General features: G+C 45.4%; 1 protein-coding gene across 7 annotated transcripts in view; it reads left to right on the top strand.

The window, feature by feature from the left end:
- Positions 1–25615, top strand: part of SAC3D1 (SAC3 domain containing 1) — a 40906-nt gene extending 15291 nt beyond the window's left edge. For 2 of the 7 annotated variants that reach the window (XM_056527072.1, XM_056527073.1), the window contains exons 2-3: positions 22020–22643; positions 24035–25615. In XM_056527072.1, coding sequence (XP_056383047.1) covers positions 22046–22643; positions 24035–24528 — 1092 coding nt within the window. In that variant the 5' untranslated portion in view covers positions 22020–22045 and the 3' untranslated portion in view covers positions 24529–25615. The other 5 variants (XM_056527071.1, XM_056527066.1, XM_056527069.1 and 2 more) reach the window with 5 other exon arrangements.
- The last annotated feature ends 247 nt before the right edge of the window (positions 25616–25862 follow it).

The raw sequence follows: 25862 nt of genomic DNA on the forward strand, positions 1-25862 counted from the left end.
AAATAAATATAGGAAACACCCGTCCGTTCCAAATATCCACTTCACCTCTATACACCTTCCTCTGGAGTGTACTTTCTGTAATGTTTATTTTCTTCTGAGTGTATGTAACCGTCAGCTACTGAAATATCAGTAAGAAACATAGGCCTCAAATACGAACAGTGTTCTTTCTCATGGACCCCGTGATATTTCCAGGCAACAATTTGGGGTCACATGTTGCTTGTTCCTAGAATGATGATTCAGAGCATAGGGTTTGGGGCAGGCACAAATTTTACTTTTGGCAATGCCCTGGGTCATGATTCTGGGTACATAATTGGGAATTTGGGGTAACACCAGCATTTTAGTGTAAAAAAAATTTTTTGTCATTTTTACGGCCCACTGTTCCAAACACCTGTGAGATGTAAAAACACTCACTGTATCCCTTGTTAGGTTCCTTGAGGGGTGTAGTTTCCAAAATGATGGCACATGTAGGGGGGTTCCGCTGTTCTGGCACCATGGGAGCTTTCTAAACGCACATGGCCCCTGACTTCAGTTCCAGCCAAATTCTCGCTCCAAAAGCCCAATGGTGCTCCTTATCTTCTGAGCCATGTTGTGTGCCTGCAGAGCACCTAACGTCCACATATGAGGTATGTCCTCACTCAGAAAAAATGGGGTACAAATTATGAAGGGCATTTTCTCCTTGTGAAAATGAAAAATTTGGGGTAACACCAGCATTTTTGTGAAAAAAAATCACGTCTCAGAAGAAAAATGATAGGTACAAGCATCCCAGAGTTATAAACCCATTAGAGGGGTACTCCGCCCCAAGACATCTTATCCCCTATCCAAAGGATAGGGGATAAGATGTCAGATCGTGGGGGTCCCACTGCTGGGGACCCCCGGGATCTCGGCTGCAGCACACCGCTGTCTTTTACTGCACAGAGCAAACTCGCTCTGTGCGTAATGACGGGCAACAGGGGATGGAGCATCATGACATCACGTCTCCGCCCCATCGTGACATCACGGCCCGCCGCCTCAATACAAGTCTATGGGAGGGGCGTGGCGGCCGTCACGCCAACTACAGCCGAGATCCCGGGATTCCCCAGCGCGGGACCCCGCTATCTGACATCTTATCCCCTATCCTTTAGATAGGGGGATAAGATGTCTAGGGCAGAGTACCCCTTTAAGCACTCAGGGTTTTCCCGTTTTTGCATTTTCATTTTTTCCTCATCACCTTCTAAAAATCATAAAGCTTTAAATTTTGCACCTAAAATTCCATATTATGGCTTATTTTTTGCGCCACTAATTCTGCTTTGCAGTGACATTATTCATTTTACCAAAATATCCACGGCGAAACGGAAATAAATATTCATTGTGTGACAAAATTGAAGACAAAATGCCATTTTGTAAGGTTTGGGGGCTTCCGTTTGTACACAGTGCATTTTTTGGTAAAAATGACACCTTATCTTAATTCTGTAGGTCCTTACAGTTAAAATAATACCCTACTTATGAAGGTTTGATTTTGTATTACTTCTGAAAAAAATTCATAACTACATGCAGGAAAATGTATACGTTTAAAATTGTCATCTTCTGACCGTTTCTATTGGTACCATTTTGTTTTGATCTGACTTTTTGATCGCTTTTTATTCATTTTTTTCATGATATAGTGATCAAAGATACGCTACTTTGGACTTTGGAATTTTTCGCACGTACGCCATTGACCGTGTGGTTTAATTAACAATATATTTTTATAGTTCGGAAATTTCTGCACGCGGCGATACCACATATGTTTATTTTTATGTACACAGTTTTTTTTTTTATGGGAAAAGGGGGGTGATTCTTACTTTTATTAGGGAAGGGGTTAAATGATCTTTATTAACCCCTTAAGGACCACGGGCATATTGGTACGCCCTTGCTCGCTGGTACTTAAGGACCAAGGGCGTACCTGTACGCCCGTGGGAGTTTCCGTCCCCGCCGCGTGCCGACCGGACGGGGATGACTGCTGATATCTATCAGCAGGCATCCCGTCCCAATGCCCAGGGGGTGCCAAGACTTCACACCGGCGATTTGCGGCGATTCAGGGTCATACGGGTCTCCGGTGACCCAGAAAATAAGGGGGATAGGGGGTGTCCAAGACACCCCCGGTCCCCCTGAAGGGAAAGGAGTTAGGTGGCAGGGGTGCCACCCCTCCTATCCCTGCTATTGGTCGGTCAGAAGCGACCAACCAGGGGGGCGTGTCCTGCATGGGGAGCTGAGCGGACGTGTGCTGCCAAGCTCATGCTTTCCCTTTTCTATTACCCTGCTATATCTCCCCCTGACCCACGGTACCACTGAACGGGGGATACATCTGACAGCTGGGGACACTCTGGACTGCGATTCACCGCTTTGTTCCTCGCTCCGGGGCCGGCGGTGACTTGCAGCATCTGAGGCCGGGCTGCGGCGGTGACTCAGCGGTGAGAGTGCCGGGACGCGGACGGTCTGTGGCAGCCTGTCGGGGCTCGGAGGTGACAGTGAAGTGCCCAGGGGTCTCTCCATCTGTCTCCTGTGGGTCTGGGAGGTCCTGAAGATTGTTAGTGGAAGGGCCACCATTACTGGCCTTCGTGGGCAGGGCCTGTACTGGTCCAGTCACCTAGGAGACCCCCGCTCCTTCAGCTGCAGTGAGAGGGCCCTGGGTCTCCGGTTACTGGCTGTGACTGAGAGTGGGGACTGAAGGCTGGCATCTCTCCTGGAAGCCACTGTGAGTACTTCTGCTATAATATAGGACACCTGGCCCTGTGCTTCTCATCCCTCCTCAGAGCTTGCTGGACCTTGTAGTGGGCTGCATGGGGGTCTCTGGCTCTGCTGCTCGGCCCCTCTCTGTACTGGACTGTCTCCTGCTCCACTAGTCCTATACCACCCCTTTGGGACTCCTCACACTGCTGCTACCCTCTGTACTGTGGGACTTTTTGCTATCTTAAAAGAAGGGGTGTGTTTGGGGGCCGCAAGCTGGTTTACCTGCGCTTTGTCCTTTCCTTTGCTCATACTCCTCCGGTGGGTGTCAGTGTCCCCCCATGGGTGGCTCCTGGGGCAAGTCCAAGCGCAATAAGTCGGGTGTTGGTGTGTTCCTTCCCAAAATAGATGATGATGCTTCTTCTGATGGAGGCCATTCTGAGGCTAGTGGCTACTCTTTAAGGGACTCTGTGGCACAGACTCCTCTATCTACTAAAGTGGCAGCCAACGCAGCCAGGTCCTTGAGCCAGTTTTCCAGGTCGCAGGAGCCGTCGGGCAATACCTTGTCTGTCCAGGATGGGCATGGGGCAGGCCGTCCCGATGATCCGTCACTTCAATCCTCTCCTGCCCAGATGCCATATGATGGGACTCTTCTGGACCTCTGTTTTACTGAAATTCTGTCCACCATAACTTCCTGTCACACTTCTATGATCACTAAAGTGGACGAGCTTAGACAGGAGTTTGTCATTTTGCGGCATGAAACTCAAAAATTGAGAGATCGCAACATGGAGGTGGAGAACAGATTCTCTGCAGTAGAAGACACACTCCGTCCTATCCCTCAGCAAATATCTGACCTGCAGCGACAGTTTCGGGGTGTGGTGGATAGAGCAGATGACTTTGAAAACCGACTGAGGTGCAACAATGTCAGGCTGGTGGGCCTCCCTGAGAAAGCAGAGGGCGCTGATCCGGTGGTGTTTTTGGAGTCCTAACTGAGAGAGTTGCTTCCTGCAGATACCTTCTCTCCCTTCTTCTCGGTGGAGAGGGCCCATAGGGTTCCTGCCAGACCTCCTGTGCCTGGGAGGCCTCCTCAACCTTTTCTGGCTAAAATACTTCACTTTAAAGGCAGAGAAGCTATCCTGAGAGCGGTGAGGATCAAGGGAGAAGTGATATTTGGTGACAGCAGAGTTTCCTTCTACCTGGACTTTTCTGTGGAATTGCGGAAACAGCGAATCCAATTCACGGAAGTCAGAGCCAAGCTTCGCTCCAAGGGATATCGCTATGCCATGTTGTACCTGGCTCAGCTGAGAGTGGTGGATGGCCGCACTACTAAATTGTTTACCTCACCTGTGGAGGCGCTGCAGTGGGCAGAGGCTGCCCCAAGACCTGCTCAACCGCCGGACTGATGTTCCTGTGGGGCTGCCTGCTATTTTAGTTAGTGGTAGGCTGTGAGAGTTAGGTGTCCGAGGTTTGAGATCCCTTAGGAATTCCCGGGTTAGGGGGCTTGACCCTAGATTATTGGGGGGGGCGGGAGTCGGTGGTTGGTGGTTTACGTAGCTCCTGCACTCGCCTGTTACGACTTTTAGTTTTGGGTATAGGTCTGCACTGGTTAATTATTGTTAGACAGGGATCTGTTTTGGGGTTGTTTTATTGCTTGCATTTGTTCATGCTGTTTGGTGTTGTTTTGTCCTTGTTGTCTGTACGTTTTGTTTGTCTGTATGTGGTATGCATGGGAGCTCCTATAGTGGTTGGATTCTTGTATGAGGAGGTAGGTCCTGCTGGAAGTAAGTCTTGGTTTCATGATGGGGTCCCTTAGGGTATTGAGCTGGAATGTCCGTGGCCTGAATTCCAAGTTCAAGAGAGCGTTGTGCCTAGACTTTGTCAAGAGACATTCCCCGCATATTGTATGTCTGCAGGAAACTCACCTTACTGGTCAAAAGGTCTTAGCCCTCAAAAGGACGTGGGTGGCGAAGGGTTACCATTCCTCCTACTCGTTTTTGGCCAGAGGGGTGTCAGTCCTTGTTGCTAAGTCCCTCCCCTTGGTAATTTCCCGAGTTTCCTGTGACCACTTTGGTAGGTATGTGATCCTGCACTGTGCGTTAGCCTCCTTTAGCTTTAATCTTGTCTCTTGGTATGTCCCCCCCTCCCTTTCATGTGACCCTCTTGGAAGTGATTGTAGATAAGTTGACTTCTTTCCCTACTGACCCTGTTCTTTTTATAGGTGACTTCAATGTTTTTCCTGACCCCCGGCTCGATCGCACCAGTGCTGTGGACTCCGGATCATCAGCATTTGTTTCTTGGTGTCTGGGGTTGGGCCTTACTGACCTTTGGAGATGGAAGTACCCGCATGATTCTGTCTTCTCCTACTATTCTCCAGTGCATCGTACCTTCTCCCGAATTGACCTCGCTTTTGCTTCCGCTGACCTGCTGCTGGCGGTGAGTGAGGTGAGCTATACTAATAGGGGGATCTCAGATCATTCTGCCCTCATAGTCACCCTATCCCTAGGCCCTAGACCATCCTCCCGTTTGTGGAGAATGCATCCTGGATGGCTCCAGGTGGAGGAAATTTCCTCCACCTTGGAGGCCGCCCACTCCGATTATTGGACCCATAATGCCTCTCATCCGGATGTTCTTATCCAGTGGGATGCTTATAAAGCCACGGTTATGGGAGCGTTTGCAGCGGGGGTGGCAGGCAGGAGAGCGTTACTGGGAGCCCGGGAGCGGGCGTTGCAGTCCAAAATAGGGGTTCTTGAGGCGGCGGTGGTGAGGGAGCCTACCCCGGAGGCCGAGAGGGAGTGGGCTAGAGCTCAGAGGTCTCTTCTAATTATCCAGAAAGATAGGGTTCATTTGAAACTAGCAGCGAGGGAGGCAGGATATTTGAATTTGGGGATAAGAATGGGAGACTTTTAGCCTATTTGTCCCAGGAAAGCCATCCTGTGGCTTTTATACCTTGTGTTCGTGGCCGGGATCGGATACTTAGCTCTGACCCGTTAGTCATTAATGAGGTGTTCCGCTCCTTCTATAGCTCATTGTATTCCTCCTCCTCTGGGGTTGATCCTGGGGATATATTATCCTTCCTGAGGGGCCTCCGTTGACTTCGCTCCAGTCCTCTGGCCTGGAGGAACCATTCACAGCTGAAGAGGTGTCCAGGGTTATTAAAGATTTACCCTCTGGGAAGACTCCGGGGTTGGATGGGTTGGTGGGAGACTGGTACAGGCTGAATGAGGAGAAATTGATTCCCATCTTGCTTAAGTTGTATTTGGCAGCCTTGGAGTCTGGGGCACTGCCCGAGAGAGGCCCTGATTGTAGTCCTGCCAAAGCCTGGTAAGGATCTTGCCTTGCCAGACTCTTATCACCCTATTTCTCTCCTCAATGTGGATATCAAAATTCTAGCAAAGATCCTGGCAAACAGGCTCCGGGGAGTAATTTCCTCTATAGTTCATCCTGACCAGACTGGGTTCATGCCAGGGAGGGCCACTGATATCAATGTGAAGAGACTCCAGCTTAACATTTCTGCGGCGGAGGAGGATGTATCCCATGGTTATGTGGTCAGCCTTGATATATACATGGCTTTTGATTCAGTTGAGTGGCATTATATCTGGTGCCTGATGCGAATCCTCCGCTTCGGACCTGTTTTTCGGCAATGGGTTAGGTTGTTGTACGATTCCCCTAGGGCCCGAGTACGAACCAACCTAGAGATATCCGAGTCGTTCCAGTTGGGAAGGGGCACTAGGCAAGGGTGCCTCCTATCACCCTTTCTGTTTGCCTTAGCTGTAGAGCCCCTGGTGGCGGTGGTTCGCTCATCTGCCTCCATCAAGGGGATCCCTAGGGGTTCCCTGATCGTGAAGATATCTCTGTATGCTGACAATACCTTAGTGTACTTGGATTATGTTGGGGATTCCCTGGATGCTTTGTTCCATCTATTGGAGAGGTTTGGGGTAGCCTCGGGGTTGCGAGTTAACTGGGCTAAATCTTCCATTATGTCCTTGTCCCGTGCGAGGGTTCTGCCCTCTATACTTCCTAATGGGTTGCAGGCAGTGCCCCGGTTCAAATATTTAGGTGTGGAGGTGTCCCCTACCAACTCTGAGTTTATGACTCTTAACTTGAACCCCCTTCTTAACACTACACTTACTCGTTTGCAAGCGTGGGACTCCTTGCCCCTGTCCTTAGCTGGTAGGGTTAACATTTTCAAAATGATCTCTCTCCCCAAGTTCCTCTACCTCTTTCACTTATCCTCTATTATCCCACCCAGGGTTTTTTTTGTTAAACTTAACTGAGCTCTGAGATCCTTCTATTGGCAGAGTAGACCTCCGAGGTTGGGACAGGCTCTGCTCCAGGCGCCTCTAATATGCATAATTATTTTCTAGCCTCACAGCTGGTGTACACAGCCTGGTGGATCGACCTGGACCTTTACAATGCCTGCACAGCTTTGGTGGGGGCAAACTTGTGCTCTTATGTGACGCTGACTACGCTGACTACGTTATACAGGTATGTTCCCTCACTTTCCCTTCCGACCCCTCTTAAGACGGTGGCTGCGGCCTGGTCAGTGGTTACTGGACGTTTCCCCCAGCCGGTTGTTTCTCCGAGAGCACCCCTGTGGGGTAACCCACATTAAGAACACCTATGGGAGTTGGAGGCGGACGGATTCTGGAGCTCCCGGGGACTCAAATTTGCCATGCACTAGTTTGGAGATGACTGTTTCTTTCCTTCATTTGCTGAGGTCAGAGAACGTTTCAATGTCCCTCAGGATGCCCATTTTCGGTATCTTCAGTTGCGACATGCCGTCTCTGCGCAGTTTGGCTCCCTGGAGGTTACACCTGTCTTTAATGAGTTGGAGCTGCTCCTGGGGACCACCCACCTGGCCAAGCCTCTCACCCAGAGTCATGCTTTATTGCAGTCAGTGGGCCCAGACCCGTTTGCGGTGGCGCAGCAGAAGTGGGTTGCGGACATTCCGGGTCTTTCTGAAAAGATGTGGAAGGAGGTTGTTACTACGTATTATCCATCTGTAGTTAGTGTCCGGGACATGCTTATTCAATCCAGGTTTGTCCTCCGTTTGTATTGTACCCCGGAGAGACTATATCGGATGGGGGTTTCGGGATCGGAGTTGTGTTTTAGATGTGGGACTGAGAGGGGACCTTCCTTCATGCGGTTTGGTCCTGCTCCTGTGTTGAACCCTTTTGGAGGGAGGTTATGAGGTTCCTGTCGGATCACTTGGAATTACCCTTTGTTTTAACGCCGGAAGTGTGTTTGCTGGGGGTTATTAATGGATTGGTATCGGGCTCTTATAGACACATTTTGATCCGGTTCCTCTTGTTTTGTGCCCGCAAGGTAATAGTGATGGTGTGGAAGGATGTATCTCTGCCCCCTCTGACCCGGTGGATAGTTCTTGTTAATAAGTATGTCCCTTTGTATCACGCACTCTATGTCAGTAGGAAATGCCCTTAAAAATTTGATAAGGTCTGGGTGCCCTGGTTGTTGCTGGATGTCTCTGCTGACCACCCAGTTAGGGGAGCCTCGCAGTCTTACTACTTGGACTAATTTAGTAGCTCCGAGGATGTGTGTGTGTCTGTGTGTATGGACTTGTCTGTCGTGTGGTATTCATGTGCGGTTGTTTTCAGCGGGCCTACCTGTCCCCCTCTAATTTATATGCTTCAGCTTTTATGGCGATTTTGGTCCTATACTCATGTCGGGATGTGGTGGGTAGTGGTCTGCTGGAATGGTTTTCTTGTTGGTACTTGTTGTTTTGTTGATAAAAATCAATAAAAATACATAAAAAAAAAAAAAGCAACCAACTAATAGCAGATCGGGGGTGGGGGGTTAAAGTTCGGTTCCCCCACTCTGCCCACCCACTGTTGTTCGGGCAGAGCAGGGGAACCGTCAGTGACCGGCGGCGGAGGTCACTTACCATCGGAGGCGGCAGCAGCGAGTGGCGATGACGTGTGGCTGGCTCCCTGGTGCAGACTACGGAAGCCGGTGAGTTGCCTAGCAACATCTGGAGGGTTGCAGTTTGAGACCACTATACAGTGGTCTCTAAACTGTAGCTCTCCAGATGTTGCTAAACTACAACTTCCAGCATGCCCAGACTGCTAAATTTGCTTTCCAAAAGCCAAATGTGACTCCTTCTCTTCTGAGCATTGTAGTTCACCCGCAGAGTATTTTACGTCCTAAGAAATGGGGTTACAAATTTTGGGGGGCATTTTCTCCCATTAACCTTTGGAAAAATTGTAAATTTGGGGAAAAAAAACGGCACTTTAGTGAAAAAAATAATAATAATTAATTTACACATCGTACTTTAACAAAAAGTCGTCAAACACCTGTGGGGAGTGTTAAGGTTCACTGAACCCCTTGTTACATGCCTTGAGGGGTGTAGTTTCCAAAACAGTATGCCACGTGTTTTTTTTTTTTTTTTGCTGTTCTGGCCCAATAGGGGCTTCCTAAATGTGACATGCCCCACAAAAAAAAACATTTCAGAAAAATGTACTCTCCAAAATCCCATTGTTGCTCCTTCCCTTCTGAGCCCTCTACAGCGCCCGCAGAGCACTTTAAATCCACATATGAGGTATTTCCTTACTCAAGAGAAATTGGGTTACAAATTTTGGGAGGCTTTTTCTCCTATTATCCCTTGTAAAAATTCCAAAACTGGGTCTACAGGGGCATGCGAGTGTAAAAAATTAAGATTTTGAATTTTCCCCTTCACTCCTATTCCTATGAAACACCTAAAGGGTTAAGGCATTTTCTGAATGTTATTTTGAATACTTTGAGGGGTGCAGTTTTTTTATGGGGCTATTTATGGGGTATTTCTAATATGAAAGCCCTTCAAATCCACTTCAAAACTGAACTGGTCCCTGAATAATTCTGATTTTGAAAATTTCGTGAAAAATTTGAAAACTGCTGCTGAACTTTGAAGCCCTCTGATGTCTTCCAAAAGTAAAAACATGTCAACTTTATTATGCAAATATAAAGTAGACATATTGTATATGTGAATCAATATATAATTTATTTGGAATGTCTATTTTCCTTACAAGCAGAAAAAAATTTCAATTTTTTCTAGTGGCTATAGCACTGCACACACTGGTCAGCTACACAGATGATTGCCGTGCATTAACACGGCAATGATCAGTGTTATAGGCGGTTGATTGCTCAAGCCTGGATTTCAGGCTTGGAGCAATCAATCACTGATCGGACACGACGGAGGCAGGTAAGGCACCCTCCGCTCGTGTTCTAACTGATCGCGATTTCACCGTGATGGTCTCGATCAGCCCCAATGAGCTGCCAGAAGTGTATTTTTGTTACTTTAGACACAGCGGTCAACTTTGAACGCCGCGTCTAAAGGGTTAATAGAGCGCGGCACAACAATAGGTGCCGCACGCTATTAGCCCAGGGTCCCGGCTTTCATTAGCCGCCAGGACCGACCCGGTATAATGCCCCACTAGTGATCTATGAATAATGACCAGAGGTCGGTCTGATCAGTAATCTGTCTATCCAGCACAAAAAAGCGATTTCAGTGCGATGCCATTGGGTTATGGGTTTTAATAGTGTGGTATCATTTCTCACCCTATATATATTTTTTATTATAATTTCATTAAAAGTTATGTTTTATTAGAACACATACTTCTATAGAGGTTTTCTTGTTAACCCCTTTGGGGTTAAATTGTTGTTCATATACCGGGATCGGGCACAGTTAGGGCTTAACTAACTTTTAACTATCCTGCCCATAATGAAGAATTATGCTAGTTTTACATTTACTTGCTATGTCGTAGATCGTCTTCTTTTTCATCATTATATGGTCCCCCCAGGTCTAGCGCTTCCTTTAAGGTCCTGATGACGTTCGTCTCACAATCCTTTGCGGCTCAAGGCGGCAACTTTTATACGGGGGCTTGGCTATTTCTTGTATTTCCTCACAAGCCAGACCCCTAATGACATTTGCAGTCCATCTGTACGTCCTGACGTGCCAGCGTCCCGTGATCTCGGCAATGACGCAAGTAACGGCGGCACGTCAGGATGTACAGATGGACTGCAAACATCATCAGGGGGCTGGCTTGTGAGGAAATACAAGAAATAGCCAAGCTCCCTGATACTAGCTGCCGCCTCGAGCCGCAAAGGATTGTGAGACGAATGTCATCAGGACCTGAAAGGAAACACTAGACCTGGGGGGACCATATAATGATGAAAAAGAAGACGATCCACAGCAGAGCATGCAACAGCTGTAGGCACCCTGATTGAAAACCACAGGAATTTTGAATGGATGCAGCTCATTTATGTTTCAATGGGTGAGGTGGCTGATGTGTGGGAGGAAGGAAAATGGAATTCTGGAATTTGTAGGCAAAGAAGAAAACTCAAAAAGGAAATACCAGTTCACAAAAAGCTAGCCACAGTGTTATTGTAATCTCACAACATAGCCATTTAGCCCCAGTGCAAGCGCAGATCCTTCCTAAGCATGTACATGCTGGCAGGTACGTACTAAAATCACCTTATGGTGGATAACCCCTTTAAGGCCGGAATACCTCTTTAACGTCAAAATGGGCTGAGCCCTTAAAGAGGTACTCTGGTGGCAATTTTTTTTTTTTCAAATTAACTGTGCACAGAAAGTAAAACAGATTTGTAAATGACTTATATAAAAATCTTAATCCTTCCAGTACTTATCAGCTGCTGTATGCTCCACAGGAAGTTGTGAAGTTCTTTTTAGTCTGACCACAGTGCTCTCTGCTGACATCTCTGTCCGTGTCAGGAACGGTCCAGAGCAGGAGAGGTTTGCTATGGGGATTTGCTCCTACTCTGGACCGTTCCCGACACAGACATAGGTGGCAGCAGAGAACACTGTGGTCAGACAGAAAAGAACAAGTCAACTTCCTCTGTAGTATACAGCAGCTGTTAATTACTGGAATTTTTTTTTTAATAGAAGTAATTTACAAATTTGTTTAACTTTCTGGAGCCAGTTCATATGAAAGGAATTGTTCTCCAGGAGTACCGCTTTAAGGGGATACCGGGCTGATCGGGTATCTGGGACCCAATCGCCCGGTAATTTTGCATGAACCCGATTGTCACAGACAGCCAGGACCATGCTGGAGGCTAGGAGCGAGGTGGCAAGCCTGCCACCTCCTCCTATCCCCTGCGATTTTTCGGTTAGTTAACTGACCAATCACAGGGGGGGGGGGGGTGGCGGTTACTTCCTCCCGCCCTGCCCGGCCCCTGGAAGTCCGGAGAGGACGGGAGGAAGACCGGAGGACGCGGCGGGGGACGGGGAGTGCTGGGGACCGGCCCGGTACTGACCTCGTCCCTGAAGACCCGGATCCCGGCGGTGATGGCAGCGGTGGCGGCGACAGGTGAGTTCCTCATCAGCCGCGGTCGGGCCCTTTACAGCAATGCACGTCGCCGTAAAGCAACATGTAGAGATGGTGCAAGGTAAGTTAAGTGATATAAATGTAAGCAAATCCCCAGGACCGGATGGACTACACCCAAGAGTTCTTAGAGAGGTAAGTTCAGTAATATCTGTACCCCTGTTCATGATATTTAGAGATTCTCTGGTGTCTGGTATTGTGCCAAGGGACTGGCGCAAGGCGAATGTGGTGCCAATCTTCAAAAAGGGCTCTAGGTCTTCCCCAGGAAACTATAGACCGGTAAGTTTAACGTGCATTGTGGGTAAATTGTTTGAAGGACTTATAAGGGATTACATACAGGAATACATAGGGGATAATTGTATTATAAGTGATAGCCAGCATGGGTTTACTAAGGATAGAAGTTGTCAAACCAATCTAATTTGCTTTTATGAAGAGGTGAGTAGAAGCCTTGACAGAGGAATGGCTGTGGATATAGTGTTTCTGGATTTTGCTAAAGCATTTGATACTGTCCCTCATAGACGTCTGACAGGTAAGTTAAGGTCTTTGGGTTTGGAAATTTTAGTTTGTAACTGGATTGAACACTGGCTCATGGATCGTACCCAGAGAGTGGTGGTCAATGATTCGTACTCTGATTGGTCCCCGGTTATTAGTGGTGTACCCCAAGGTTCAGTACTGGGACCGCTGTTGTTTAATTTATTTATCAATGATATAGAGGATGGTATTAACAGCTCTGTTTCTATCTTTGCAGATGACACCAAGCTTTGTAGCACAGTACAGTCTATAGAGGATGTGCATAAGTTACAAGATGACTTGCATAGACTAAGTGTCTGGGCATCCACTTGGCAAATGAGGTTCAATGTGGATAAATGTAAAGTTATGCATCTGGGTACTAATAACCTGCATGCATCGTATGTCTTAGGGGGGATTAAACTGGCAGAGTCACTGGTAGAGAAGGATCTGGGTGTACTTGTAGATCACAGACTACAGAATAGCATGCAATGTCAGGCTGCTGCTTCCAAAGCCGGCAGGATATTGTCATGTATCAAAAGAGGCATGGACTCAAGGGACAGGGACATAATACTCCCCCTTTATAAAGCATTGGTACGGCCTCACCTGGAATATGCTGTTCAGTTTTGGGCACCAGTCCATAAAAGGGACACTGCGGAGTTGGAAAGGGTGCAGAGACGCGCGACTAAACTAATATGGGGCATGGAACATCTTAGCTATGAGGAGCGATTAAAGGAGTTACAATTGTTTAGTCTTGAGAAGAGACGTTTAAGGGGGGATATGATAAACGTATATAAGTATATTAATGGCCCATACAAAAAATATGGAGAAAAACTGTTCCAGGTTAAACCCCCCCAAAGGACGAGGGGGCACTCCCTCCGTCTGAAGAAAAAAAAGTTTAGTCTCAAGGGGCGACACGCCTTCTTTACCGTGAGGACTGTGAATTTATGGAACGGTCTACCTCAGGAACTGGTCACAGCAGGAACAATTAACAGCTTTAAAACAGGATTAGATACATTCCTGGAACAAAATAAGATTAATGCTTATGAAGAAATATAAAATCTCATCCCTTCCCCAATATCGCGCCACACCCCTACCCCTTAATTCCCTGGTTGAACTTGATGGACATATGTCTTTTTTCGACCGTACTAACTATGTAACTATGTAACATGCATTGCTGTAATGGGACCCTGTATACTGGAGTTGCCCAGCATGCCCAGACAGCCCTTGGTGTCTGGGCATGCTGGGAGTTGCAGTTTTGCAACATCTGGAGGTCCACAGTTTGGAGACCACTGTGCCCTTCCAGATGTTGCAAAACTACACTGTCCAGGCATGCTGGGAGTTGTAGTTCTGTAACATCTGGCCCTTCAGATGTTGCAGAACTACAACTCCCAGCATGCCTGGACAGTTTTGGCATACTGGGAGTTGTAGTTTTGCAACATCTGGAGGGCTACAGCTTGGACACCACTACACAGTGGTCCCCAAACTGTTCTCCTCCAGCTGTTGCGTAACCACTACTCCCAATATGCCCTTCGGCTGTCTGAGCATGCTGGGAGTTGTGGTTTTGCAACAACTGGAGGCATACTGGTTGGGAAACATTGTCTGTTTCCTAACTCAGTGTTTCCCAACCCGTGTGCCTCCAGCTGTTGCAAAACTATAACTACCAGCATGCACTGATAGACTGTGCATGCTGGGAGTTGTAGTTTTGCAACAGCTGGAGGTTCCCCCCCTGTGAATGTACAGGGTACATTCACATGGGCAGGGGGCTTACAGTGAGTATCAGGCTGCAAGTTTGCGATGCAGCAAATTTTGCGCGGCAGCTCAAACTCGCAGCGGGAAACTCGCTGTAATCCCCCGCTCGTGTGACTGTACCCTAAAAACACTACACTACACTACACTAACACAAAATAAAAAGTAAAAAACACTACATATACACATACCCCTACACAGCCCCCCTCCCCTCCCCAATAAAAATGAAAAACGTCTGGTACGCCACTGTTTCCAAAATGGAGCCTTCAGTTGTTGCAAAACAACAACTCCCAGTATTGCCAGACAGCCGTTGACTGTCCAAGCATGCTGGGAGTTTTGCAACAGCTGGAGGCACCCTGTTTGGGAATCACTGGCGTAGAATACCCCTATGTCCACCCCTATGCAAATCCCTAATTCAGGCCTTAAATGCACATGGCGCTCTCCCTTTGGAGCCCTGTCGTATTTCAAGGCAACAGTTTAGGGTCACATATGGGGTATCGCCGTACTCGGGAGAAATTGCCTAACAAATTTTGGGGGGCTTTTTCTCCTTTCACCCCTTATAAAAAGGTGAAATTGGGGTCTACACCAGCATGTTAGTGTAAAAATTTTTTTACACTAACATGCTGGTGTTGCCCTATACTTTTCATTTTGACAAGAGGTAAAAGGGGAAAAACGCCCCCCAAAATTTGTAATGCAATTTCTCCCGACTACGGAGATACCCCATATGTGGGCGCAAAGTGCTCTGGGGGCGCACAACAAGGCCCAGAAGGGAGAGTGAACCATGTACATTTGAGGTGATTTGCACAGGGGTGGCTGATTGTTACAGCGGTTTTGACAAACGCAAAAAAAAAAACCCACATGTGACCGCATTTCGGAAACTACACCCCTCACGGAATGTAATGAGGGGTGCAGTGAGAATTTATACCCCACTGGTGTCTGACAGATCTTTGGAACAGTGGGCTGTGCAAATTAAAAATTTTGTACAGCCCACTGTTCCAAAGATCTCACAGACACCAGTGGGGGGGGGGGGGGGGGGGGTAAATGCTCATTGTACCCCTTGTTACGTTCCTCAAGGGGTCTAGTTTCCAAAATGGTATGCCATGTGGGGGTTATTTTGCTGTCCTGGCACCATAGGGGCTTCCTAAATGCGATATGCCCCCCGAGCAAAATTTGCTCTCAAAAAGCCAAATATGACTCCTTCTCTTCTGAGCATTGTAGTTCGCCCGTAGTGCACTTCAGGTCAACTTATGGGGTACCTCCATACTCAGAAGAGATGGGGTTACAAATTTTGGGGGGTATTTTCTGCTATTAACCCTTGCAAAAATGTGAAATTTGGGGGGGAAACACATTTTAGTGAAAACATTTTTTTTTTTACGTATGCAAAAGTCGTGAAACCCCTGTGGGGTATTAAGGCTCACTTAATTCCTTGTTATGTTCCTCAAGGGGTCTAGTTTCCAAAATTGTATGCGATGTGTTTTTTTTTTTTTTGCTGTTCTGGCACCATACACCATCCTAAATGCAACATGCCCCCCAAAAACCATTTCAGAAAAACGTACTCTCCAAAATCCCCTTGTCGCTCCTTCCCTTCTGAGCCCTCTACTGCACCCGCCGAACACTTAACATAGACATATGAGGTATGTGCTTACTCGAGAGAAATTGGGCTACAAATATAAGTATACATTTTCTCCTTTTATCCCTTGTAAAAATTCAAAAATTGGGTCTACAAGAACATGCAAGTGTAAAAAATGAAGATTGTGAATTTTCTCCTTCACTTTGCTGCTATTCCTGTGAAACACCTAAAGGGTTAAAACGCTGACTGAATGTCATTTTGAATACTTTTGGGGGTGCAGTTTTTATAATGCTATCATTTGTGGGGTATTTCTAAGATGAAGACCCTTCAAATCCACTTCAAACCTGAACTGGTCCCTGAAAAATAGTGAGTTTGGAAATTTTGTGAAAAATTGGAAAATTGCTGCTGAACTTTGAAGCCCTCTGGTGTCTTCCAAAAGTAAAAACTCGTCAATTTAATAATGCAAACATAAAGTAGACATATTGTATATGTGAATAAAAAAAAATTATTTGGAATATCTATTTTCCTTAAAAGCAGAGAGCTTCAAAGTTAGAAAAATGCAAAATTTTCAAATTTTTCATCAAATTTGGGGATTTTTCACCAAGAAAGGATGCAAGTTACCATACAATTTTACCACTATGTTAAAGTAGAATATGTCACGAAAAAACAATCTCAGAATCAGAATGATAACTAAAAGCATTCCAGAGTTATTAATGTTTAAAGTGACAGTGGTCAGATGTGCAAAAAATGGCCGGGTCCTAAGGTGTAAAATGGCTGGGTCCTTAAGGGGTTAATATAAGGAGTGCAGTAGCAAAAATTAATTTTAACGACAGTGTCTATTTAAGTCAAGTGGAAGATAGTAGACAACATGAGATACAGGAGTTGGGTGGAAAATAGACAGTGGGAGACACGAGAAATGGGTGGGAGGTGGCAGTCATGGGAGTTGGTGGAAGACAAGAGACAGCGGGAGACACGGGAGTTGGTGGAAGATAAGAGACAGCGGGAGACACGGGAGTTGGTGGAAGATAAGAGACAGCGGGAGACACGGGAGTTGGTGGAAGATAAGAGACAGCGGGAGACACGGGAGTTGGTGGAAGACATGAGACAGCAGGAGACACGGGGGTTGGTGGAAGACAAGAGACAGCAGGAGACACGGGAGTTGGTGGAAGACATGAGACAGCAGGAGACACGGGGGTTGGTGGAAGATAAGAGACAGCAGGAGACACGGGGGTTGGTGGAAGACAAGAGACAGCAGGAGACACGGGGGTTGGTGGAAGACAAGAGACAGCAGGAGACACGGGGGTTGGTGGAAGACAAGAGACAGCAGGAGACACGGGAGTTGGTGGAAGACAAGAGACAGCAGGAGACACGGGCATTGGTGGAAGATAAGAGACAGCAGGAGACACGGGAGTTGGTGGAAGATAAGAGACAGCAGGAGACACGGGAGTTGGTGGAAGATAAGACACAGCAGGAGACACGGGGGTTGGTGGAAGATAAGAGACAGCAGGAGACATGGGAGTTGGTGGAAGATAAGAGACAGCAGGAGACATGGAGTTGGTGGAAGACAAGAGACAGCAGGAGACATGGGAGTTGGTGGAAGATAAGAGACAGCAGGAGACACGGGGGTAGGTGGAAGACAAGAGACAGCAGGAGACATGGGAGTTGGTGGAAGATAAGAGACAGCAGGAGACATGGGAGTTGGTGGAAGATAAGAGACAGCAGGAGACACGGGGGTTGGTGGAAGACAAGAGACAGCAGGAGACATGGGAGTTGGTGGAAGATAAGAGACAGCAGGAGACATGGGAGTTGGTGGAAGATAAGAGACAGCAGGAGACATGGGAGTTGGTGGAAGATAAGAGACAGCAGGAGACATGGGAGTTGGTAGAAGACAAGAGACAGCAGGAGACATGGAGTTGGTGGAAGATAAGAGACAGCAGGAGACACGGGAGTTGGTGGAAGACAAGAGACAGCAGGAGACACGGGAGTTGGTGGAAGATAAGAGACAGCAGGAGACATGGGAGTTGGCGGAAGACAAGAGACAGCAGGAGACATGGGAGTTGGTGGAAGATAAGAGACAGCAGGAGACACGGGGGTTGGTGGAAGACAAGAGACAGCAGGAGACATGGGAGTTGGTGGAAGATAAGAGACAGCAGGAGACATGGGAGTTGGTGGAAGATAAGAGACAGCAGGAGACATGGGAGTTGGTGGAAGATAAGAGACAGCAGGAGACATGGGAGTTGGTGGAAGATAAGAGACAGCAGGAGACATGGGAGTTGGTGGAAGATAAGAGACAGCAGGAGACACGGGGGTTGGTGGAAGACAAGAGACAGCAGGAGACATGGGAGTTGGTGGAAGATAAGAGACAGCAGGAGACATGGGAGTTGGTGGAAGATAAGAGACAGCAGGAGACATGGGAGTTGGTGGAAGATAAGAGACAGCAGGAGACATGGGAGTTGGTAGAAGACAAGAGACAGCAGGAGACATGGAGTTGGTGGAAGATAAGAGACAGCAGGAGACACGGGAGTTGGTGGAAGACAAGAGACAGCAGGAGACACGGGAGTTGGTGGAAGATAAGAGACAGCAGGAGACACGGGAGTTGGCGGAAGACAAGAGACAGCAGGAGACATGGGAGTTGGTGGAAGATAAGAGACAGCAGGAGACATGGGAGTTGGTGGAAGATAAGAGACAGCAGGAGACATGGGAGTTGGTGGAAGATAAGAGACAGCAGGAGACATGGGAGTTGGTGGAAGATAAGAGACAGCAGGAGACATGGGAGTTGGTGGAAGATAAGAGACAGCAGGAGACATGGGAGTTGGTGGAAGATAAGAGACAGCAGGAGACATGGGAGTTGGTGGAAGATAAGAGACAGCAGGAGACATGGGAGTTGGTGGAAGATAAGAGACAGCAGGAGACATGGGGGTTGGATCTGGGACCGAGATGCCGAAATCCAATTTCCAAGCGATAATGGCAGCATTCTGCGGCGCACGTCACATGACTAATATCACGATTCCGTTGCTTTTGTGATTAATCATGAAGCCCTAATTTCCATTGTAGTTTTTGAGCCAAACCCTAAGTGGAATTAAAAGGAACAAGAGATATAAAGGAGGAACCATTACTTGTCTTCCCTGCTGGACCCTGACGAGTATAAATCCAGCCTGGTCCACACTATTTATCAACAAAATGCCCCTAAAAACTGCATCATGGAGGGGAAAAAAGGGGCATTTAAAAAAAAAATTTTTCAGGACAAAAAAAACGCCCAAAAAAGTTCTTTCTGTTTGTAGCCTAAAAGTAAGATTAAGGCTCAGAAAAGAAGATACCTCCAAAAACGGAAAGAGCAATGAATGAATGCCAAAAACTATTTATCAATGGAATATTCTGTTGCAAAACTACAGCTCCCCGCATGCGCGGACTGCCGTTGGCATGCTGGGAGTTGTAGTTTTGCCACGGATGAAGGTTCACAGTTTAGAGGCCACTGTTCTAAACCTTGCAAGGGAAATAGTCATCTGAAGCAATATACGGGTTCTGCAATACTTAGGTGTTCTCTGTAGTTACAGAACAGCGCCATCTAGTGGCAGGACACGTCATTTACAGCCTCGCAATGACCTCTAGTAAACTGGATCATGACGTAACGACTAGGTAACAAATCAACCAAAGGTCCGAGTCTGCGCAGTGAGAACTGCGAGTCGGCTCTCGTGCACGTATCTTCTCCCTTTGTGCCGTAGTAGAGCGCTGAACGCAAAGCATGCTGGGCCTGCGCGACACGGGTGAGCAAGAGGCATGCTGGGAGTACGTAGACTCTGATGCGGTGGATGATGGGAGGGCGAGATGCATTGTGGGAGTTGTTTGTGGTGTGGGGAGTTATTTGAGCGGTGTATTTGGGGCTCCCTCCCCTCCTCCTCAGTGATATTAGAGGTCAGTCCTTATTCACTGCTGAGTGTCCCCAGCGCGGAGACCTCCACAGTTATAGGGGGCGCTGTCACGTTGTGAACTAGTGTCATAACTAATACTGGTGCAGCACAGCAGTGCTCTCCAGCCTGGGACTCTCTAACTACAACTCCCAGCATGGCCTGACTGCCTTGCTCTGCTGTACAGAGGTGTCCTGGGCACAGAATATGGCAGCAATGGAGACCCAGCCATAGCAAAACCGTGCCCCCCAACCCATTCCTCTACAACACTTCTGCCATTGTCCCCATTCACCTAGTGGGAGCAGAGCGTAATCCAGCAGGACATTACCCCTGTATATGTAAGAGCCACAATTATTGGGTGTCCTTCACCGATCAGATATTGATGGCCGATCCTGGGGATAAGTCATCGATAAATAAGTCCAGAAAGACCCCATAAGATGCCACATTGTCTCTTGATTTCTTTTGTCGTCACCATTGGATGTAATTGTGGGCATCTCTAAAGAGTATCATATATATATATATATATATATATATATATATATATATATATATATATATGGTGGGCATCTCTAAAGAGTATCATATATATATATATATATATATATATATATATATATAAAAATGGTGGGCATCTCTAAAGAGTATCATATATATATATATATATATATATATATATATAAATGGTGGGCATCTCTAAAGAGTATCATATATATATATATATATATATATATATATATATAAATGGTGGGCATCTCTAAAGAGTATCATATATATATATATATATATATATATATATATATATGGTGGGCATCTCTAAAGAGTATCATATATATATATATATATATATATATATATATATATAAATGGTGGGCATCTCTAAAGAGTATCATATATATATATATATATATATATATATATATATATATGGTGGGCATCTCTAAAGAGTATCATATATATATATATATATATATATATAAATGGTGGGCATCTCTAAAGAGTATCATATATATATATATATATATATATATATATATATATATATATGGTGGGCATCTCTAAAGAGTATCATACACATATATATATATATATATATATATATGGTGGGCATCTCTAAAGAGTATCATATATATATATATATATATATATATATATATATATATATATATATATAATGGTGGCCATCTCTAATGAGTATTATATATATATATATATATATATATATATATATATATATATATATATATATATATATAAATGGTGGGCATCTCTAAAGAGTATCATACATATATATATATGGTGGGCATCTCTAAAGAGTATCATATATATATATATTGTAAGCCGTCCTAACCTAGTATAAAGGTTATTTAACACAGCATAAAAGTTTTACACAGTTTTTTTCCATCCCGTGTATAATAGGTAACACCAGTGTAGAACATGAAAGTCTGCGTGTATAGGTCAAAAGCGATGTTCATGATCTGCTCTAGGGGGCGCTCTCTTGGGGGTTCTGACATCAAGGCTATGTGCACACAGTGTAAAATCTAATGGCGATCTCCAGATTATGCAAACCACAACTCCCAGCCAGAGGCTGTCTGGGCATACTGGAAGTTTTGCAACAGCTGGAGGTCCACAGTTTAATGACCACTGGTCTGTGTATGGTGCCTCCCCACATCATCTGTCGGTGGGGACAAACATCTGGCATGTTGGATTTTTACTACCAGACCCTTTTGTTCTGGGAGAGATGATCCACCAGAGCTGTCTGGCTGCGGCTTACCTCTTTCTGTAGAGAACGTTCATGTGTATGGAAAGATCAGGAGAGAGATGTCCGCCAAATGAACGGTTGGCTGACATTTATTAAAATTATATGGCAACTTTTAAATGTGCGCTGTCATTTAATACATTTTTTATTGAAAATGATTTAAAAAAATTCAAAATTCCCTGTGCAGGGTGAGGAAAAGGCATAAAAACCAAGGCTGCCTTATAATGCAACTTTATAAGACCGTCTCATATACACATAGAGCGGGGACGGGACCACCATACTTACATGAAACCAGGCAGAAGAGGTGTCTAAAAAGCATCTAAAACAAACAGTCAATGGGTCAGAATTCTGGAACATTTCCAGTAGTAAATCTGGGAGAGTATATTATATTGTGCAGTCAAGATAACAATATATATATATATATATATATATATATATATATATATATATATATATACATATCCTTCCAGTATTGGCTTTATAGATGGTTCTAAATGTTTTTGTTTTCTTTTTAGACCACTGTAATCTGCAATTAGGTATCATGGACTCTTCTCCTCCAGTTGGTGTATGCCATGATATGTGCCCGGAAAGAGAGAGACGAGACCGGGAAAGCCAAAGACGTCTGCATCAGTTTGAAATCCAGAAAGTTCAGTGTACAAATAAGGGCCGTAGAGGAAAAGGCCATCCTATCGCTGATCCCCAGAAGACTGTTAAGGAGTATAGACGACCTGCAGCAGGAAAAGACGTGTCCCGTCCTATAGACCTACGAACTCCTTCAACCCTAGCCAAAACTGTTCAGTATCTCTTGATGGACGTTTGGTCAAGTGTCAACTATAGGGATTTGTTGTGTTTGGCCAAAGCTTACGCTTTTGTATTCGACCGCCTACGTGCTGTTAGACAGGACTTGATAGTGCAGAGAATTAGGGGGAAGGGCGGGGCTCTTGTTCTAGAAGGAAGCCTTGGGTTTTTGCTTTGTGCCCCCTACTTGGTGCGGGATCTGCCAGTAGCCGACTACGATGAAGTGCTGCACTCCACACAGGTGCGGGAATGCTTTGCCGAACTGATAGATTGTTACAAAGGCGGTGGAGAATTCCCCAGACAGGCTGAATTTCAGTCTCTTCTACTCCTTTATGACTTGGGTAAGAGTTATTCGTAGTCTGTGGTGCAGCCGAGTCTATGTATTTACTTTAGAGCAATGATGGCCAAGAATTACATTGCTGCTGGTTGACCACTTAGTGGTGACTAGCAGATTGAAATGACCGGCGACTTCAGTATTATCTCCATTTCTTTTCATAAGCAGTGGCCACCACTTAAGGCCATCCTGAGGATATCTTCATAGTGTATATGCTGTGGACTTTATATTGATTTACACAGCATAAAATCTGCAGAATCCACAGCTTATACAGGACTTGTGAGTTTGCCCTAATATTAAAGCCATTGAGGCACCTAACCTGTCTCTATAAAAAAAAATAATGATATTGTGATCTTGTGGGAGCCGATGACATGATGAAGTACTTTCTGAGTGGCCCTTGGGTGACTGACTCGTACCCCTGATTATGGAGGTGTCCATGGTCTAAGCCAGTGTTATTCAACCAGTGTCCCTTCAGCTGTTGCAAAACTTCTACTCTAAGCATGCCCGGACAGCCAAATGTGCTGGGTGTTGTAGTTCTGCAAAAGCTGGAGTCACACTGATTGGGAAATGCTGGTCTAAGCAGTAGCAGTTCTGTGCACCAAGAAGGAGTTTATGGAATTTGGTGCAGATATTGGGGGGAGATTTATCAAAACCTGTCCAGAGGAAAAGTTGCTGAGTTGCCCATAGCAACCAATCAGATCACTTCTTTCAGTTTGCACAGGCCTTGTTAAAAATGAAAGAAGGGATCTGATTGGTTGCTATGGGCAACTCAGCAACTTTTCTTCTGGACAGGTTTTGATAAATCTCCCCCCAATATCTTTTTCCCTTTCCTGCTGCACTGATTTTCATTTGCTTACATTTTCCTGCTCTTTCTTAGAGGCATTTTTTCCATCAACAGTCCTATATAGTCAGATATATTTATTTTTTTGGTAGACAACTTTTACATTTTAATTTATAGTATAGGGATGTCTCAATACAATTTTCTTAAAACAGAAAATACTTTTTTATTTTTTTTCCAGTACTCGCGGATACCAATTACTGTTACTTTTATTTATTTATTTTTAAATGTCATGTGACAGCAAAGGTGACTCTAGACTTTGTGAAGCCTTAGGTGAAAGTCAAATATGAGAACTTCACTGACACTCCTAACTAAAATATAAGTCTAGTAATTATGTAGGGAATCTTTCCTATTAGGTAGAAGCCCCCAGTAGGCAGTTGGGTAGGGAACCCTCCCCTCTTTGGTAGGAGACCCCAGAAGAAATTATTATTATTATTATTTTTTTTTTACATGGGTCACTATTTGGGTTATACAAATTGCATAAACTTGGCATAAGGACTGTACCACTTTGTGTCTGGTCCAGTATTCTAATAACCTTTGTTTCCCTTTTCTCTATTCAGGTAATCTAGATACTATACACAGAGGCCTGCAGCTTCCCTGTAGTGTCCGGCAATCTCCACATGTCTGTTTAGCTCTTGCTATAAACAAAGCACATTTAGAAAATAACTGGGTACGACTCTTTCGCATGGTGCAACAACTGAACTGCCTTCAGGCTTGTGCTTTTTATCGCCACTTGGCAAGTATCCGCAACAAGGTACTTTGCACTCTAATACATGCATACAGCAGCCGAAACTGTCGCTTCCCTCTTGACCTCCTTACTACAATGACAGCACTGGACAGCCCTTCACTTACAATGGATATGTGCAACAAGCGAGGACAGACGGTAACATCTGGAGAACAGTCTTCAGTCCTCTTTCTGAAAACTACACTCAAGGATGTGAAGCCTGAAAGTCCAGGCAGAGAGATCAACTTGGTGGAACAAAAGAAAGGTAAAGCATCTTGGTCAGAAGTGATGATTGGATGGGACCAGGTCATCACAAAATTGCCTCAATAATATGACTAGATTGTGTTTTCGGAATATAAACGGACTGGTGACATAACATTTTGAACATTCTGCCGCTCTTCAGCAAAGCTCAGCTGCCCTTGGATTTGGCGCACCTTCTAATGAATCTGCCACTTGAGCAGTTGCCCATTTGCTTCACGTAGAAACCTATGCTAGCTGGGAGCTTATGTAGATTTCTGTTAGATTTACTATAGTTTTTGTAAATTATATCTAAAGCCACAGGTCACGGACTACTATTTCAAGCAGTTTCCTTGCTGTTTTTGCTCCATTGGGAATCTATTCCCCACCTTAAACTGAGATCTATACTGTTTGGGTTTAGTCTGCAGGACATTGATTTCCCTATGGCTGTTGTGATCTATTTTAAATAGTACGGTTAGGTTATCAGAATATGTTAGAGAACTGGGAATGACACAGATAACTTGTAATATTTTAGCCTGTTTTATTGGAGGTAAAATTTAAAGTACAAAATTGTTCAGTTCCAACTCCACTAGAGTGATGTAGAAGAATGCCCTGTTTTCAAGGCATCAGGAGTATTTTATCATGCTCCTGTTTTACCCATAGCTTAGGACAGTGTTTCCCAACCAGAGTGCCTCCAGCTGTTGAAAATGAACAACTCCCAGCATGCTCGGACAGCCTTCAGCTGTCCGAGCATGCTGGGAGTTGTAGTTTTGCAACAGCTGGAGGCCCCCTGGTTGGGAAACACTGGCTTAGGGTATCACATTAAAGGTTTTTCACACGGTAGTAGCTGCTTCTTGTTCATATCAAACTGATCCCACGATCAGCTGATCACTCATGATCTTTTCTGGGGAACTTGTTTGCAACCACTGCATAGTTTTAAAGGGGTACTCCGGTGGAAAACTTTTTTTTATTTTTTTTAAATCAACTGACACCAGAAAGTTAAAGATTTGTAAATTACTTCTATTAAAAAATCTTCATCCTTCCAGTACTTATTAGGGGCTGTATACCACAGAGGAAGTTCTTTTTGGATTTCTTTTCTGTCACGACCACAGTGCTCTCTGCTGACACCTCTGTCCATGTCAGGAACTGTCCAGAGCAGGAGAAAATCCCCATAGCAAACATATGCTACTCTGGACAGTTCCTAAAATGGACAGAGGTGTCAGCAGAGAGCACTGTGGTCGTGACAGAAAAGAAATCCAAAAAGAAAAGAAATTCCTCTCTAGTATATAGCCACTAATAAGTACTGGAACGATTAAGAATTTTTAATAGAGGACATCTGTTTAACTTTCTGGCATCAGTTGATTTAACCTGTTAAGGACGCAGGGCATACCTGTATGCCCTTCACCCGGTCCCGGTATATAACACGG

Source organism: Hyla sarda, chromosome 6, assembly GCF_029499605.1.
Source record: "Hyla sarda isolate aHylSar1 chromosome 6, aHylSar1.hap1, whole genome shotgun sequence".
Taxonomy (NCBI): domain Eukaryota; kingdom Metazoa; phylum Chordata; class Amphibia; order Anura; family Hylidae; genus Hyla; species Hyla sarda.